This window comes from Ahaetulla prasina, chromosome 1 (genome assembly GCF_028640845.1).
Source record: "Ahaetulla prasina isolate Xishuangbanna chromosome 1, ASM2864084v1, whole genome shotgun sequence".
Lineage (NCBI taxonomy): Eukaryota > Metazoa > Chordata > Lepidosauria > Squamata > Colubridae > Ahaetulla > Ahaetulla prasina.
Genome location: NC_080539.1, coordinates 68,446,737 through 68,464,174, shown reverse-complemented (window position 1 = coordinate 68,464,174; position 17,438 = coordinate 68,446,737). Strand labels below are relative to the sequence as shown.

Sequence of the window (17,438 nt, the reverse complement as noted above, 5' to 3'; positions counted from 1 at the left end):
AGAAAAGAAGAAAAAACCTCCTCCCTTTTCCAGTACCTTAAAACCACAGGACACGAAATTGATTTTGAAGGAACCAAATTAATCTCCAAAACTGAACACTATAACAAGAGAATAATTATGGAAGCCATTGAAATAGAGAATCACCCCCACAATATGAACAAGCGGGACGACACCTCCCGCCTACCAGACATCTGGAAACCAGCCTTGGTCAACAAATGAGTCCCAACCATGAAAATTGACCCCAGACCCAGAACAACACACAATGTCACCTCCAATCATCCTCACCAGATTCAAACTCAAACTCATCCCACAGACGAAACACAACCACCATCCAGAAGCCAGACCATGCTGACACCACTGGCTGCTGCACCCCCCCCTCCAATCCCCACACAAAGCAGGCTGACACACACCAGGAACACATGACAGGACCTCAGACTCAGAGCCAAACCAGGGCCTGGGATGCTGCATCACAGCCATCTGCTCAAGACATCACATTACAGAACTTCAGAGGCCACAACCCCAAAGCTCAGGAACAAAAGACCAGGACCACACCCACACAGGATGCTATGAAACAGCTGACCAATCTCCAAACACCCACTCCATCTACCAATCAGGATGCAACCACAGAGCCAACCAACCCGCTCACAGCAACACTCCCCACCTTGACCAATCTGCAAACACCCACTCCATCTACCAATCAAGATGCAACCACACAGCAACACTCCCCACCTCCCCACCAGTACTTATAAAGAGACAGCAGCTCCGACCACTCTTTGCTCGAGAAGCATGAAGCCAAAGACACCAGCCTGAAGATGATGAGTGAGATCTCATCGAAATGTCACCAAGATACTCTCAACGTTTCACGGGAAAAGACCCGAAAATGCCAAGACCTACACACACACACACACACACACACACACACACACATAAAATCATTGATGTTTCTGAGATGGCCCTGAGTTTAAATATGGTGATGGCTCAGTGGCCCCACGTTTCTGCAGAGTAATTTGCAAAAATGAGACCAGCAAAAGGAAATTCATTCATACCATTAACTCAATTGCAAAAAGCAACTCAAACTATAACAAACTTTGCTCAAGGCCAGATCTATCTACACTTCAAAGAATCCACTCCCGTGAACTACGTGCTGAACTCAAAACACGCCAAAACCAGGGAGAAATGGATTTATACATTGATTACCATGCCCACTGAATTAAAAGTAAGAACAATGGTCCGCACTCCATAACCACCACCCCAACAACCAACACTAGGCATGCATGCCCCTAACTTCCTCAAAATCCACCGTCACAGACCTTAAATACAAACTATGTAATTCACAAAGCTTCGTAAACAAAAAACCATAATTCCTCCTACTAAATATGACTATATTCAACATTATATTTTTATGCATGATGTGGCTTAATTCATCACTACCAGATTCCATTACCACAGTAAGAGACTATCACATGTACTGATCTGTCCGTGAAATCCGCAGAGGGGGTGGTTTTGCTATCTTCTATTAAAAAATCCCTAAATCTAAGAAATATTCAAGTTACACAGGAGTTAGCTTTTCCTGAGACCACTGTATGTGACCTTTCCCTAAACACAGTTTACTTCCTACTCTGTTACAGAGACCCTGATTATGACCTTCTATATGTGAACAAACTAACATCACTACTAACAGGGGCAGCCTCTTCCCCACACCCTCTTATCTTTCTTGGTGACCTAAATCTACCTCTTATTAATTGGACCCTAAATGAATGTACAACTGAACCCATACATACAACCCTGTACAATGCTGTAACTAATCTGGGACTAGATCAGCTAGTAACTAATAACACTAGACTCAACAATTGCCTTAATCTCATCTTCTGCAATAGTTTAAATTCAGTTTATGGACTACAAATAAAAGAACCCTTTTCCCAACAGTGACCATAGCATGATAGACTTTTATCTCCTCACATAGATAATCATAATGAGGGAAACCCAAAGTATAATTTTAGAAAAGCCAACTATGATCTCATAATGATGATCTTTCATCTCTTGATTGGCAAACTCAGTTCATTGGCTGCATCACTGCCAAAGACCATTATAACATTTTTTTTGCAAGAAGTCAAAAGTATACTATACAAAAGTATACTATACTATAAAAGTATACTATATATAAAGTATACATCAAACTATATGTACCACTAATAACCCCCAAAACCAGGAAAAATAAATTACCCATAACTATAAGTAAGGTTCAAACCAAAACAAAAAACAAAAACCCTCTGGTGCAAAAACAAAACTGGCTATGTAGCTAACTTCAAAAGTTGCTGTAAAACCATATGCCAACAGATAAAAGCAGAATGCATCAGTTTTCACAGCAAACAAGAAGAAAACCTAATAAGCACTAAATCTACCCAGGCCTTCTACAATTGCATAAACAACGAATTTAAAGATTCAAGATCCATCCCACTACTAAAAAAACCAAACAGGAAAGACTGTAATGATTGAAACTGTTAAGGCCAACCTCTTCAACACATTCTTCGGTTCAGTCTTTGTAAACAGCAATGTTTCATGTCCCTTATTTCCCAATCATACCACAACTATTCACAATGATCATGTCGATTTCACAGAAGATGCCATTGTAAAGGCACTACACAACCTAAAACCATCTCTATCAATTGGCCCTGACTGATTATCTTCCTACTTCCTAAAGAAGCTCTCAACCACCATAACAGAACCACTTAGCATAATCTATGAAATATCTTTCAGAACCAGCTCCTTACCTAACTTATGCTCACTGGCCACAGTCATCCCTATTTTCAAAAAGGGTGACCCCAGCCTAATTGATAATTACAGACCAACCTCATTACGTTGTGTCACCTGAAAAGTCATGGAATCAATCATAAACCAATCCATTATCCTTTATTTAGAGACTAACAATCTACTCTCTAACAAACAATTTGGCTTTAGAAAAAAGTGTCCTGCAACCTGCAACTATTACACTGCAAAAACACATGGACTTCGAAACTTGACCAGAGTAAATCAATAGATGCAATTTATATAGACTTCTGTAAAGCCTTCGATTCAGTGGAACACAACAAGTTACTTCTAAAACTAAAATCTTATGGTATTTCCAGATTCCTGCATAAGTGGATAGCTGCATTCCTATCAAACAAGCAGTAAGCAGTCAAAATAGGGAACGCCTTATCTAACCCTGTACTTGTTAACAGCGATGTCCCCCAAGGCAGCATTTTAGGACCCATGGTCTTTATACTTTATATAAATGACCTTTGCAATCATATTATAAGCAACTGCATTCTCTTTGTGGATGATGTAAAACTATTCAACACCACTGACAATGCTGCTACTTTACAAAAAGACCTTGACTATGTGTCAGAATGGTCAAACAATTGGCAACTCCAAATCTCAACCAACAAATGCTCTGTCTTACACATTGGCAGAAAAAATCAAAACACAAAATACAAGCTGGACAGATATGACATACCAGATGACTCTCACTTTGACAAAGACCTTGGAGTACTCATCCCAAATGATCTAAGTGCCAGAGCTCACTGTAGCAGCATTGCTAAAAAAGCATTAAGAGTTGTTAACCTAATCTTGCATAGCTTCTTCTCCGATAATATTGAACTGCAAACTAGGGCATACAAAACTTTTGTCAGACGAATACAGCTCATCTGTCTGGAACCCGCACTGCATATCGGACATTAATACAATTGAGTGACTCCGGAGATATTTTACGAGAAGAGTCCTCCACTCCTCTGCTCGCAACAAAATGCCTTATGCCACCAGACTTGAAATTTTGGGCTTAGACAACTTAGAACTTCGCCGTCTTCAGTCTGACCTAAGCATAGTACATAAAATCATCTGCTACAATGTCCTACCAGCCAATGAATACTTCAGCTTCAAACAAAACAATACAAGATAACACAATAGATACAAACTCACGGTAAACCAATCCAAACTAGACTGCAGAAAATACGACTTCAGTAACAGAGTTGTCAATGCCTAGAATGCACTATCTGACTCTGTGGTTTCTTCCCCAAATCCCGAAAACTTTAACCTTAAATTATCTACTGTAGACTTCACCCCATTCCTAAGAGGTCTGTAAGGGGCGTGCATAAGCGCACCAGTGTGCCTACTGTTCCTGTCCTATTGTTTTCTTTTATTTGTATCCTTTTCATGTATTTATAATTATGTTTACACTTGTATCTGTCATAAAATACATGCTTGACAAATAAAATAAATAAATAAATAAATTTAAGTAAATAAATAAAATCAATCAATCAATCCTGGTGGTGGAGTGGTTAAAGTGCAGTATTGTAGGCAAACTCTGCCCACAGCCTGGAGTTTGATCCTGATGCGGCTCAAGGTTTTAACTCAGCCTCCCATCTTTCTGAGGTTGGTAAAATGAGGACCAGATTGTTGAGGGCACTATGCAAACAACAGTTCTACATTATAAATCTCCCAGAGAGTGATATAAAGCATTATGGGGCAGTAGACCTAAATGCTGTTGCTATTGCTATCCTGCAAAACCTTTTAAATTGGTCAGTTCACACACCATATGCTATACATTCTGACTGAACACCAGTGTTGCTTTGAAACAGTTTCTATCTTGAAATGATTAAAGATCAGACAAAATGTGAATTTGAGTAGATAATTTTAGTATTCATTCAACCAAGTTTGCTTGGAGAAGCTAAAATTGAAATATGCAGCATAAAATTAACTTTTACATTTAATAAATGCTGGAAAAGTTTGTATGAATTTCTCAATCTACAGCTCTCCATGTGTTGAATTATAATCTCCATCAACCCTCACCAACACAATTGCTAAAGCAAAGTTCCTTGACATTCTGTGCCTTCACAGAAGTTCATCCCCAAATATCAGCAAAGTATAAACTTTGTATTTGGATGATCCAGTTTAACTCACAGTTACTGCATATCTAGTAAAGTGGGGAAAAGATTCCTAAATGAAATATTGCCGGCTCACAGCATATCAGTACCATTTCCCATTTGAATTGCAATTCCTTCATCTAAAACTCAATATGGGTCTAGGAAATTGAAATGGCTAGCTAGAAAATCAGGTTTTCAAGTCAGTACTGAAATAGATGGAATCTGATTCAATATAAGGAACAGTTAATATTCAACATTTATATAAAATACATTGAACTCCATTCTAGCTCTACTAATTAGAACACAAATAATCTATGACCAATAATCCTAAATAATTTTACTTGCAATATATTCCTAGTAGAAATGATTTGAGTATCAGGCTGAACTATGATAAAAAGTAATCAAGTCAACTCAAAATTGTTTACATATGCCAAATAATGGTACATCTAGATATTATTTTAAATATGTAACCCAAAATTATGTAGAATAAATATATATTGTATACACAATTTAATCTAAAGAAATATCTGACATACTTGTTTATAGTATGAATATTGCTATTGCACAAACTGAAATAATTTGTATGTCAGCATTCCAGAAAACCCCTCCTGCAGAAAAGAATCCGAAACCAACATCTTTCAAAGTTCTTTTACTAGCATAGGTAAACTGGCACAGTTGGATGAAAACCGAAACTGGGGATTCCGGTTCGTCCCTCAGTAATACAAACCCCAAAATCTCCACCCTCATGATCCCCCTGCCAGTCACATGCTCCAATCCCCAATGGTCCCATGTCGAAGCCTCACTCCAGCCACTCCTTCTCCAGATGCGAACCCAGCCCGACCTTGACCGGCAGGAAAAAAATGTTGTTATGTCTAATCATCCCTTGCACTACCACCCTCCTCCCTTCCTTTTCCACAGAGGAGAATTGTAGCAGCGTATGGAAGCCTTCGGCCTAGTATGGCTTCCAAAGCTGACATTGTAATCTTTTCATCATCCTTAATACGAAATATACCAAAATAAAATGGACTTAAATGTGCCATAAACTGGTGCACTCAAAGTACTTCTTGGAAGTACATTCTAGAGTAGAAGCATCATTACTTTATTACAGTCTGTTCCAGTCTTGGTTTTTGCAAAATTATCAGTGAAGTTAATTTTCAGCAGCATTAAATTGGCCCTGCCTGATCCAGGGAAATATTCTTGCCAGCAATTCCAAAGTTGTGATCTTGTGTATGAGTCTCTAATCAAGAACTACATTCTAGGGCAAGGATGACCAACCCCTTTACAAACTGTGAACCATGTTGGCTTAGGAATTTTGGGAGGTTAGTTTAATCACCTGTGAGCAAAATCTATTTCTATAAAGATAAATAGGGTATCAAAGGTTATGGGAGTATGCTGAAATTCTAAGTAAAAGCATTGTAATTCTAGAGAAACAAACATACATTCTATTACCAGTGTGACCATTATTTCTAGAACTTGCAATTTGATAGATTTTCAGGTTCCATGAACTGGGGGAAAATCTTTTATTTCTTAGGTGTATTAATTTGTAGATAGTCACTGAAACCATGAAAGCTCTTTGACTAAGCCAGGAATGTCCTTGAGAAAACAATAATATTGTATTATCTGAATGAAAGGCATTCAAGATCACAGTTGTATGCAATAGGTATGAAATAATAATAATACTCTTCAATAAAATTCACTGACAGCAGAATGTATTTTATTTCCTGGTTTATATTGTAAAGAATTTCGAGAGGGGGGAAAGTTCAGGATTAATTATACATAATTTGTTCTATATGCCAAGAAGAGAACAAGCTGTGCCACTTCTCCTGGCATAAGATTTTATTTATTTGTTTGATATAGATTCAATTTTGTTTCCTGCAGGAATTTCCCTTCATTTTATCTAGATAATAGCAATTTTCTCAGGTAGGTTGTTCTGAGAGACAATAGCTGGTCCAAAGCCACCAACATAAAGACAGCTTTTACCCTAGCTCTACTGAATCATACACCTCTGACTTAGTTTTCAATCCCCTCAAAATGTTTTCCGCCCTTTGACTAAAAACACATGCTATTGCTCTATGTATAATAGCACAGCATTATTAGCCTGCAAGTCACCAGCTTCCTTACATGACCTCACAATTGCCAATTCAACCATTTATATTCAAGACATCATGCTTATTGTATAAGGTTAAAAGGTGACGTGAATCTATAGCAAAATACAAGGCAGTTTCAGCTTCTTATAGCTGGAAAAGAAAGAATTTTGATGTGGGGGAGGAAAGAGTACATTTAGACATAAGAGGAGAGATTACTTATTGGATCTTATTAGTAAACCTATAGTTCAATACTGTCATCAGGACCAAGATTTTTAAAAATACTACTTCAGACACAGCAAAGATTGTCAATATGCATAAGATATTTTTGCTATTTCATAATATAGACGAGAGGTCGAACGACTAGCCTTGTGGTGCAACCAAAACAATCTGGAACTGAACACACTCAAAACCGTAGAAATGGTGGTAGATTTTAGGAAAAACCCTTCCATACTTCCACCTCTCACAATACTTGACAACACAGTATCAACAGTAGAAACCTTCAAATTTCTGGGTTCTATCATATCGCAAGATCTCAAATGGACAGCTAACATCAAAAACATCATTAAAAAAGGACAACAAAGAATGTTCTTTCTGCGCCAACTCAGTAAGCTCAAACTGCCCAAGGAGCTGCTGATCCAATTCTACAGAGGAATTATTGAGTCTGTCATTTGCACCTCTATAACTGTCTGGTTCGGTTCTGCAACCCAACAAGAAAAACACAGACTTCAGAGGATAATTAGAACTGCAGAAAAAATAATTGCTACCAACTTGCCTTCCATTGAGGACCTGTATACTGCACGAATCAAGAAGAGGGCCGTGAAAATATTTGCAGATCCCTCGCATCCTGGACATAAACTGTTTCAACTCCTACCCTCAAAACGACGCTATAGAGCACTGCACACCAGAACAACTAGACACAAGAACAGTTTTTTCCCGAAGGCCATCACTCTGCTAAACAAATAATTCCCTCAACACTGTCAGACTATTTACTGAATCTGCACTACTATTAATCGTTTCATAGTTCCCATCACCAATCTCTTTCCACTTATGACTGTATGACTATAACTTGTTGCTGGCAATCCTTATGATTTATATTGATATATTGATCATCAATTGTGTTGTAAATGTTGTACCTTGATGAACGTATCTTTTCTTTTATGTACACTGAGAGCATATGCACCAAGACAAATTCCTTGTGTGTCCAATCACACTTGGCCAATAAAAAAAAATTCTATATATGCCACCATTCGGATAGCCATGAGACAGGGAGACTTATGCTACAAATCCACATTATAATTACTCTGCTAAAGAAATGACACCATTTGCGTCCTAAGGAATTCACACTTACCGATAAATTAGAACTTCATCATCAGAGCAGTTATATTGTAGCTGGTACATTTTAACTCTTGGTGCTGACTTGCTTACTGTCCATTTGACTAAAGCTGAAGTAGTTGTCACCTCAGAAACCAAGACTGCCCTATCTGGTGGCCCCTTGCTTTCTCCTCGATTGGACTTGCTGGAACTTGTGATGTCAGAAAGTCTTGATTTAGGAGGGGCTGTCCGACCTGTACCATTGCTGAGATGTGGAAGCTGGACAATGGATAACTCAATTGTTGCAGTAGACTCTCCAGCAGCATTTGCTGCTATGCATGTGAATATTCCAAAATCCTTTGAGGTTGTGATAAGGATTTCCAAAGTGCCATTGTCATAAACTATTGTTCTTGAAGAATTGCCCATAAGTCGATCATCTGGTGCCACCCAGTGAATAATGGGAGATGGATCTCCAATAGCTTTGCACTTTAAAGTGGCAGTTTGTCCTTCTAAAACTAAAAATCTGTGAGTATGCTGAGTAATTAGAGGGGGCTCACAAACAAATTCCTCTTCCCGGACATACCAAAAATATCTTCCCTTTAAACCCGGAGGAGAAGCACAAGTTTCCATATCGTCGTCCCTCTCCAGACGTCGTAGCCACAGTAGCTCACAGTTACAGTGCAAAGGGTTTCCGCCAAAGCTTAGAGATAAAGGTGGGGAAAATGGTGTTGTAGTTAATGGAGATATTTGAGACCTGGCAAAAATGGGATCAGGAGGAAGCTTCTGAAGTCTGTTAGAAGTTAAATCCAACCTGGCTAGTTTCTGAAGATCTGCAAAGGTCCCCTCTGTGATATAATCTATCAAATTATGATCCAAACTAATCTGGTGCAAGTTTATCATCTTCATTATGGATTCCCAAGGGATGCTTCTGAGGTTATTATAAGAAAGATCCAGATCTTCCAAGGTAAAAAGAAACTCTTCAAAAGCATCATCTGAAATATAATTTAGTTGGTTGTTGTTTAGAATCAGGTGCTGAAGGTTAATCAAGCCCCTCAAAATGTCCTCTCCAATTTCAGGCAACCTATTACTGTCTAAATGCAAAGATCGTAGGCTTTCTAAATCAACAAAAGAATAGGGCTGGATGTAACTGATGGTATTCCTAGACAATGTGAGGTCAACAAGGCCAGTCATGTTGGCAAAGTCCTGCCTGCTGATGTTAATAATAAAGTTGCCCCCAAGTCGGAGTTCAACAGTCCTCCTGTCTATGTTTGGTGGTACAAAAAGAAGTCCCTTTGAAGGGCAGAGAGTTCCCAGTGACTCAGACAGATTTTGACAAACACAGTATTTTGGACAGGCGTTGACTGCAACAACTACTCCAAACACCAGGATGCTGCAGAACAGTTTTTCCATGGTAAATCAACGATGGGGCCTGCAGGAATGAGAAACAGTTACACTTTAGAGAATTGCTTTCATACATACATACATACATACATACATATATACATACATACATAAAATAAACCCTAAAACAGCACATTTTAAAATCTAGTGGCATCTGAAGTGTTATTTTACCAAGTAGGATATGAGCAATCTAAGCATTTACAGAATTATGTTTTGTGGCTGTTTTCCAGATATTGTTGGTGGTACTTTTAGGAAAGTTTAAATCTGCTGCTTTTTCTGTATATTGACACAAATGGCATCTCTTTTATTCTGAGAACTATTCCTTATTTAGGTAATCATATAGTACTATTTCAACTGGAGAGTGCAAACTGTTTTTTTTTTTTTATTCAAAAAGTTTTACAAAAATTTTTTCCCCCCTTTCCCCCCAACCCCTTTCCCTTCACAAACCCCCTCCCCCTCCCACCCTGGCTTCCCGGAACAAACACAAGGTATAGTTAAAAATAAAACAAACATATGCTAAAAAAAATTTTTTTTCCCCAAAACTATTATACCAATTCTCCCTCTCTAGCTCTGACTTCCTCCTTACATAACCAAATCCTTCAAAAAATTAACAATAAACAATAATAAAATATATAAATCAGTAGAACAAATTAATCCTAAAATATTTTAAAACCAGCTAAAACGTAAAAATCCAATCCAATTCAGAGAATATCTCCTTATAGCTTCTATAACCATATAACCATATAATTCTTTCGGGACACAAATATTTTGTCTATTAATATTTTAAAAACCTTGTTTCAAAAATAATACTATTGTCTCTTGCCATTTTTTGGTGCATTAATCTCTGTCTTTCCTTCGTTGCTCCTTTTAAAAGTCAATCACAATATTTCCTAGTAATTCCTTATGTCCAGAAATCCAAAAATTACTGCCGTATATTCCATCAGTCCAAAAGAGAACTCTTGGGAAACATTAAGCTTGTGAGTCTTTTCCATTTGAGGACAATCTCCTGTAGCACAAATTCAGGCAGCTCATCCAAACTATTTAAAGAAAACTTCTTTAGATCACCTTGTTTCTTCACGATCAAATCTTCATATTTATCCACTTTTATTTGTATATCCTCCATTCCATTTTCCAAATAATTGCACTGGTTAATTTGGTCCAAACTCTCATCCAAAACGTGCCCATTTTTATCAATTTGTATTTTGAATAATTAAATACATTCTTTCTGTGTAGTCCTGTATAACGTCCGAACCCATTCTTCTGAAAGAACCTCCATAACAAAATTCCTGCTGAGAATCCCCTTGTAACGTACTTAAACAGCGTAATATAATCCAACAGTCCACAGTCAAACACAATAAGATAAAATCTCCATTCAGTTTCGATTCAACAGCAAAGCTCCCTTTGATGTATCGCTCTGCTTTCAGTTTCTCTAAAACGAAACTGAAGGGGGGGAGGAAGTCAGAAAATCAAAAATACTTGCAAACCAATAATTGCTCCTCACATTTGTTCCGCCTGCTTTTCGTATCCACAAAAAAAATCAATTGCTAGCAGAAGTGGACATCTTCCTCTTTTCCTGCTTTTTCAGGAGCGCAGAGAATACTGGAGGTGGGGGAGGGGTAAATAAGGGGATTCACCGTTCAGGACTTTGTATTACAAAAACAAAGCCCCTAGGGGAATCTACCCACCTCCCTTGCTCTGTCTCTCTCTTTCAACCAGAGAGAGAAATTAAGCCGGGATCAGTTGTTAAATCCGGCTTTTACGGTATTCAATGCGGAGTGCCATAAATTGGCACCCAGCGAGAAAGATGGCGCCACCCGGAAGCCCTAGAGTGCAAACTGTTTTTGAGGGGTGGGGGAACCTTACCCTTATTTAACTCCTTTGAGGGGTTGGAAAAAGCTCGGATGTCATTTGATGTTTTACTTGCAGTTTGTGCCAAACTCCAAGCAAACCTGGAGCAAATTTAAGACCAAGATAGGAAATCACACACACACACACACACACACACACACACACACACACACACCGACAACATGCACACAAAACATGAACTCCCCCTCCCCAAATGTATTAGTGTCAGGAAATGTTTATTTAAATGCCTTCCATTACATATGAAAGGAGGGAAGGGTTTTTTTTGTGTGTGTGTGATTGTGAGAAGATCACACTGAGTAGGAAATTGCTGCGAAGAAGACAGGGCTGCATCAAACGTCTTTTTCATATTTGAGTGGGAAAGATTTGTAACCTTTTTTTTAAAGGGCAATTGTAGTACTTAAGTTACAGTGTTGGGGTGTTCTGAATCTTCCCATGATGGAAACATATGTCATCAGATATCATCACTTGTGATAAGAATGAGCTTTAAGAGCCACTGTGGAAGGATTAGGAGAGGACGAGGAAAGGAGGATTTAGTGGATCCTGACTTTCACTTTCAAACAACTTTCTTCAAGCATATGCTAGCCAGTGATTATAAGAGCTAATATCCAAAAAGGTACCAGATTAGGAAAGTTACTTTAGGATATAGATTTAATTCTTTCAATCACTATGTGACTGAATTTACTGTCCATTGCACACATCTTTGCTTCAGTAGCTGAATGGTTCCTATGCATTTAATCCTATGCATTTATTTATTAACAATATTAGCAACAGGAACACCACTTAGACTTATATACCACTTCATAGTGCTTTACAGCCATCTCTAAGTGGTGTACAGAGTCAGCATATTGCCCCCAACAATCTAGGTCCTCATTTTATTGATCTCAGAAGGATGAAAGGCTGAGTCAACCTTGAGTCAGTCATGATTGAACTCCTGGCTGTGAGCAGAGGTAGCCTGCAATACTGCTTTGTAACCACTGCACCAGCGGGGCTCTTAACTGATCATCTTTCCCGAGTTCCAAAGGATACTGGAGTGGTATACGGCTAAAAAACATCAGCTATACAGATATATTCTGTATATGTAGACAGTTCAGATTATAAAAAATAATAGTAACACTATGTAATAATAGCCATGTAATTAAATAATGAATGTATAGATAGGCAAAATGGGGCTCCTTTTTCTCTTCTGACATGCTAATACTCTGCAGAAGTAAGTTAAAACAAGAAAAGGTCATATAACAAGAAGGGTAGCATAGCCTTCTCCATGTCTGAGATAATTAGTTTTATGATGAAGGATTCTGCACAAGTATAAATCTAGAAATAGACTATCTCAGAACAAGCTAGACTTTTTCAGAAATGATTTTTTTCTGAAAAATCACCTCTTAGCAAAATATTGAAATAGTAACCTTTTGCTTTTGTTGCATTTGAATCCGAAGCTCCTAGTACTAAGAATTTGGTTATAGCAGCCTTTGAGATTTGCTGCACTTAGAGAATTCCTATTAATGTCCATTTCTAGAACAAGACAGTTCACAACTGCAAAGCAATGCAATGCAACACAACTTCCCTTCTTATATATCATGATGCGACCTATGAAGAGGTAATCTCCTAGAAATGTTTGTACTGTAAGAATTTTTCTGCTCACAATTGTTTAGCTCTTAGTTTATGCAGTGCAATGGAGGGGGAAGGGGAGGGGGAGGAGGAGGAGGACGGGAAGAAGAAGAATCATCCCATTATGTTCAACCCTGCAAATAAATAGAGGACAATTCAAGCATATGTTTAGCTTTACCTTCTCTTATAAACTAGAATCCTGTGGCTTTGTAACCATGCTGTTTATGCAAATCTCTGTTACAGTTAGCAAAGCTTTGAGCATTGTATTTATTCATTAGTAACAGACAGTGGGCTTTTGGAATCTTAAGTATAATTAGATTCTGCAGCTTTAATTTAGTGTGCTATCCTAGAAGCTGCAACTATAAACAAATAGACAAAAAAGGCTTTAGAAAACAATTTGAGAAAGAGTTTGATACAATTAATTAGCAATGTGCAAAGATTTCTTTACCTACTCCTTCCCCTATTGCCTAGCCCAAATTTGATTTTTTGTCCCAAGATTTTTGTGTACGTTCTCCTTCTAGCGTGTTCTATTTTCCCCATTTACCATTTGGGGAGGATGCTGTTATGTTTCACTGCACTCCTGAGAGCAAGTTGAGATCAAGAAGCATAACTGAGGAGTAGCAATTGAACACAGTTGTGGGAGATAGGTAACAATATCAAAGAAAGGACAGCTTAAGTTATGTTTATAACTTCTAATACCTAGGAAATACATTTTCCAGGTATATGTATGAAAAAGCAAGACAGTCTCTGTGTCAGTGGTGGGATTCAAATTTTTTTACTACCTGTTCTGTGAACATGGCTTGGTGGGCATGGCAGGGGAAGGTTACTGCAAAATCCCCATTCCCTCCCGATCGGCTGGGACTTGGGAGGCAGAGAATAGATGTGGGCGGGGCCAGTCAGAATTTTTACTACCAGTTCTCCAAAGTACTCAAAATTTCCTCTACCAGTTCTCCAGAACTAGTCAGAATCTGCTGAATACCACCTCTGCTCTGCGTATTATGAGAGTTTCACAAATATGAATGGTGCCTTCCGTTCTCTCTTTGTGCTCATGACGCTAATCAATCTATCCCAGAGAAAAACTTAAAGTGGATTTTGTTGAGTGGGAAATTAAATTTATGTGGATCTCTGTCAGACCACACTGCCGCTTGGAGGGAACAAGTGCTTGCTCATAAGGGATTGGATTACATGGCTTCTAAAGTACTAAAGTTCCAATTCTATGCTTCTAAGTGTAAGCCACATTTTCCACATACATAAACTATAAAGGGGTTAAATAAACCTTTTCACCTCTCTACAGTTCTATGAGATACATTGAAAACAAATGCATCCAGTCCCAAGAACAGAAAAAATTGCCTAAGGGGAGGGGGGGAAACTAAAGAGAAACATGACCAATGCCTCCTGAAACATCTCTGATCATTTCTAGTCCTTCATGGGGCAACCTTATTCCTAATCCCCAAGATGTCTATGGATATTCTCAGTCATCCAGGTCATGGTTATTGCAAAGGTGATTTTTCAAGAGTCAACTGGACTTTCTGGTATTTCTTTGAAGATGTTTCGCTTGCCATCCAAGAAGCTTCTTGGACAGGAAGCGAAACATCTTCAAAGAAAAACCAGAAAGTACAAATGCCTCTTGAAAAAACACCTTTGGGAATCCCCAAGATTCACATTGACCTTGATCTGAAACAAAGTACATTTTTCAAGTCTTTTGAATGGAAGGAAAGATATGGACCTAATGACAACATAAAGGGTTCCAAATCAGATTGAAAGTCCAGCTGTGCACCTTCCTTTTAACATGGGTGAAAGTAATAAAAAGCTGAAGAAGATATTGGGAGATGGAGGAGCTGCTGCCATGGCTGTCAGTACCTACCCAAGTGGTAGAAAATGAAGAAAGTGGCATGCTTTGGATGACATCTGCCAGGGGGAATAGAGAAACTGGAATGCTGTGGATGATATATGTCAGGGGTAATAAAGTAAAGAAACTGACATGCTGTCAGGGGTAATAGTATCATCAGTGTTGTATCATACAGGATATTCCATCAGTTATCCGGAATTTTATAAAAGCCTAACTAAGCATATCTAGCTAGTTTTTCATGACTATTTCTATAGGAAGCCCTTAAAGAAAACATGAATTCAACTACATCTTCCCTTTTCATTTTTGGCATCTGGGATCCAGAGACAAGATGCTGCATTTGCTAGACCTAATTTTCTACCATACGGTCCTGGTTGCAATAGTCCTTCTGGAGATGATACACCTGAAAAAGAACGTGGCTTAGTACCAAATTCTCTATAGAATCTACCTTATTTGCCTGCTCTAGACATATTTTTCCCTTTGGCAGAATCATCTGCTCCATTACACAATGCTTCTATTTATGGTGAACATTTATCCTGGCATCTCCTTCCACAGCTGTTCTACTCACCAGCAAATGTTTTACAGAAGGCCTGTGATCTCTTATTACTTTGCTGATTTGTATTTAATAGATTTCCATCAGACTGCAAAAGTAGCATTCCCCTCCACACACACACCAACTCAAAGTAGTTTCCTGGGTGCTGAGTGAAAAATAGCCTCTTTGGACCTCTTACCACATAATTCAGCATAAATTAATATGAATAATAATAAGCTTCACAAATACCTTTTTTAAAAAATTCAAATCTCTCTCATAAAGATACAGGTGTTGAGAAGGAGCATTTAATTTTTAGGGATGTCTCCAAGGAACTTTGTTTAAAAATTCTGTGTTCAGTCATTGAGCTTTGCATATAAATTACAAATGAACTTTGCATACGTTGGTAATATTATAAGGTAATTTGCATATTAACAGCTTGTTGTATGTATCTATGTGCATGGTATCAAGCAAGAACCAATTATATGCCAGTCACATTCCACTTATTTCTGCATGCTTTTCCTTGGGATAGGCAAATATGTCAATATCACTTGGCTTAGTTTCTAATTTTTAGTGATCAAGGACCACTGATTTGCTCGGCCACATCTTCAGCTCCAAAAGTACCCATACCCTCCTACACTGTGTTACTCTGTCTCATCCCGCCTAATTCTTCCTATGAATCAGGGACAAGGGAATCTTGACATCTATATATGCAGGAAAACATATAAACACACCACAGTGCCTATAATGTTTTTACTTATGATCAGAATGGGGTGTTTGCAAGACCCTTATGGGAAGTTGAAGCGTGCAACATAACACAGATATTGGTGTAGGGTTTTTTTTTTTCAATTCCATGATCTGTGGAATCATGAAGCATTGAACATGGGTTTGCCTCTAAACTGTGTAAGTAAAAAAGCCTTGCTCTAGCAGGTATGAGATCACTTAATCCAGCTTCACAAAAGCAGTGCTGGGAAACTCATAATCCTGACTAAAGGGTGACAGTTCCTTCCATTGCTACTGCACAGCTGTTCGTATTTAAAGAAATGTGGTCTATGATCTGGCAAAGGGCTAGCTGTTGTGACCCAAGTTCCTGGACCCGGACTCCTGGACTCGGATGATTCAGAAAGTGAGGGAGAAGACCTGGCCAGCCCTGCTTCTCGTGAGCCCTTTCCCTCCCTGGCACCCACTCAAAGGGAGGAGGAGGGGCCGGCAAAGCCTGATTCCATGGAGCCTCCTTCTGATTTGGCAACGCCCCAAGAACAGTTTTGGAGTGATGCAAGATTACGAAGACGTGATCGGCGTGCGCAGCAGCGGAAGAGTTGGGACAAAGCCAAGTCATAATTGTCATGCAGTGACATCTGCAGAGACTATAAATAGGAGGCGGGACTTCCTGGTTTTTTGTCTTGGACAAAGTAATGAATTTGCGCGGGCAATCTGTATCAACGGAGGGAAGAATATATTCGTGAGTAATTCTGGCCTTATCTGTAATTTCCTTGTTATCTCCAGAAACTTGGCAGGCCCGTGGGTAGACGTAGCCAGGACATTTATATATATGTAAATAAATCAGAAAAGAGGCCTCTGACTGACTCTTTGCTGGGAGTATTGGGGGAAGGGAAACAGAACACTAGCGGTGAAATCCGGACGGATTTATCCAGATCGCATGAACCGGTAGGGCCGGCAGTGGGAGGTTCTGCCCACCCGCCAGGACATCATTACGTCCCATTTTTGAGCTTTTGCATATGCGCAGAAGAGGCGCACCCTGATGTAGCGAGTGCGCACTTGTGCTCACATTCTCGAACTGCTAGCGAAGGTAAGTGCATTTCACCGCTGCAAAGGGCCATCAAGATTTGCATTCATGAATGCTCTGATCTTCCATGAAGCTATCCAGTTTT

General features: G+C 38.8%; 1 protein-coding gene across 1 annotated transcript in view; it reads right to left on the bottom strand.

Annotated features, from left to right (window-relative positions):
• The window catches only part of LRFN2 (leucine rich repeat and fibronectin type III domain containing 2), an 83,254-nt gene extending 73,548 nt beyond the window's left edge, over window positions 1–9,706 (bottom strand). Inside the window, exon 1 of the mRNA XM_058163796.1 lies at window positions 8,334–9,706. Coding sequence (XP_058019779.1) covers window positions 8,334–9,706 — 1,373 coding nt within the window. The remainder of the gene's footprint in view (window positions 1–8,333) is intronic.
• Window positions 9,707–17,438: the final 7,732 nt, after the last annotated feature.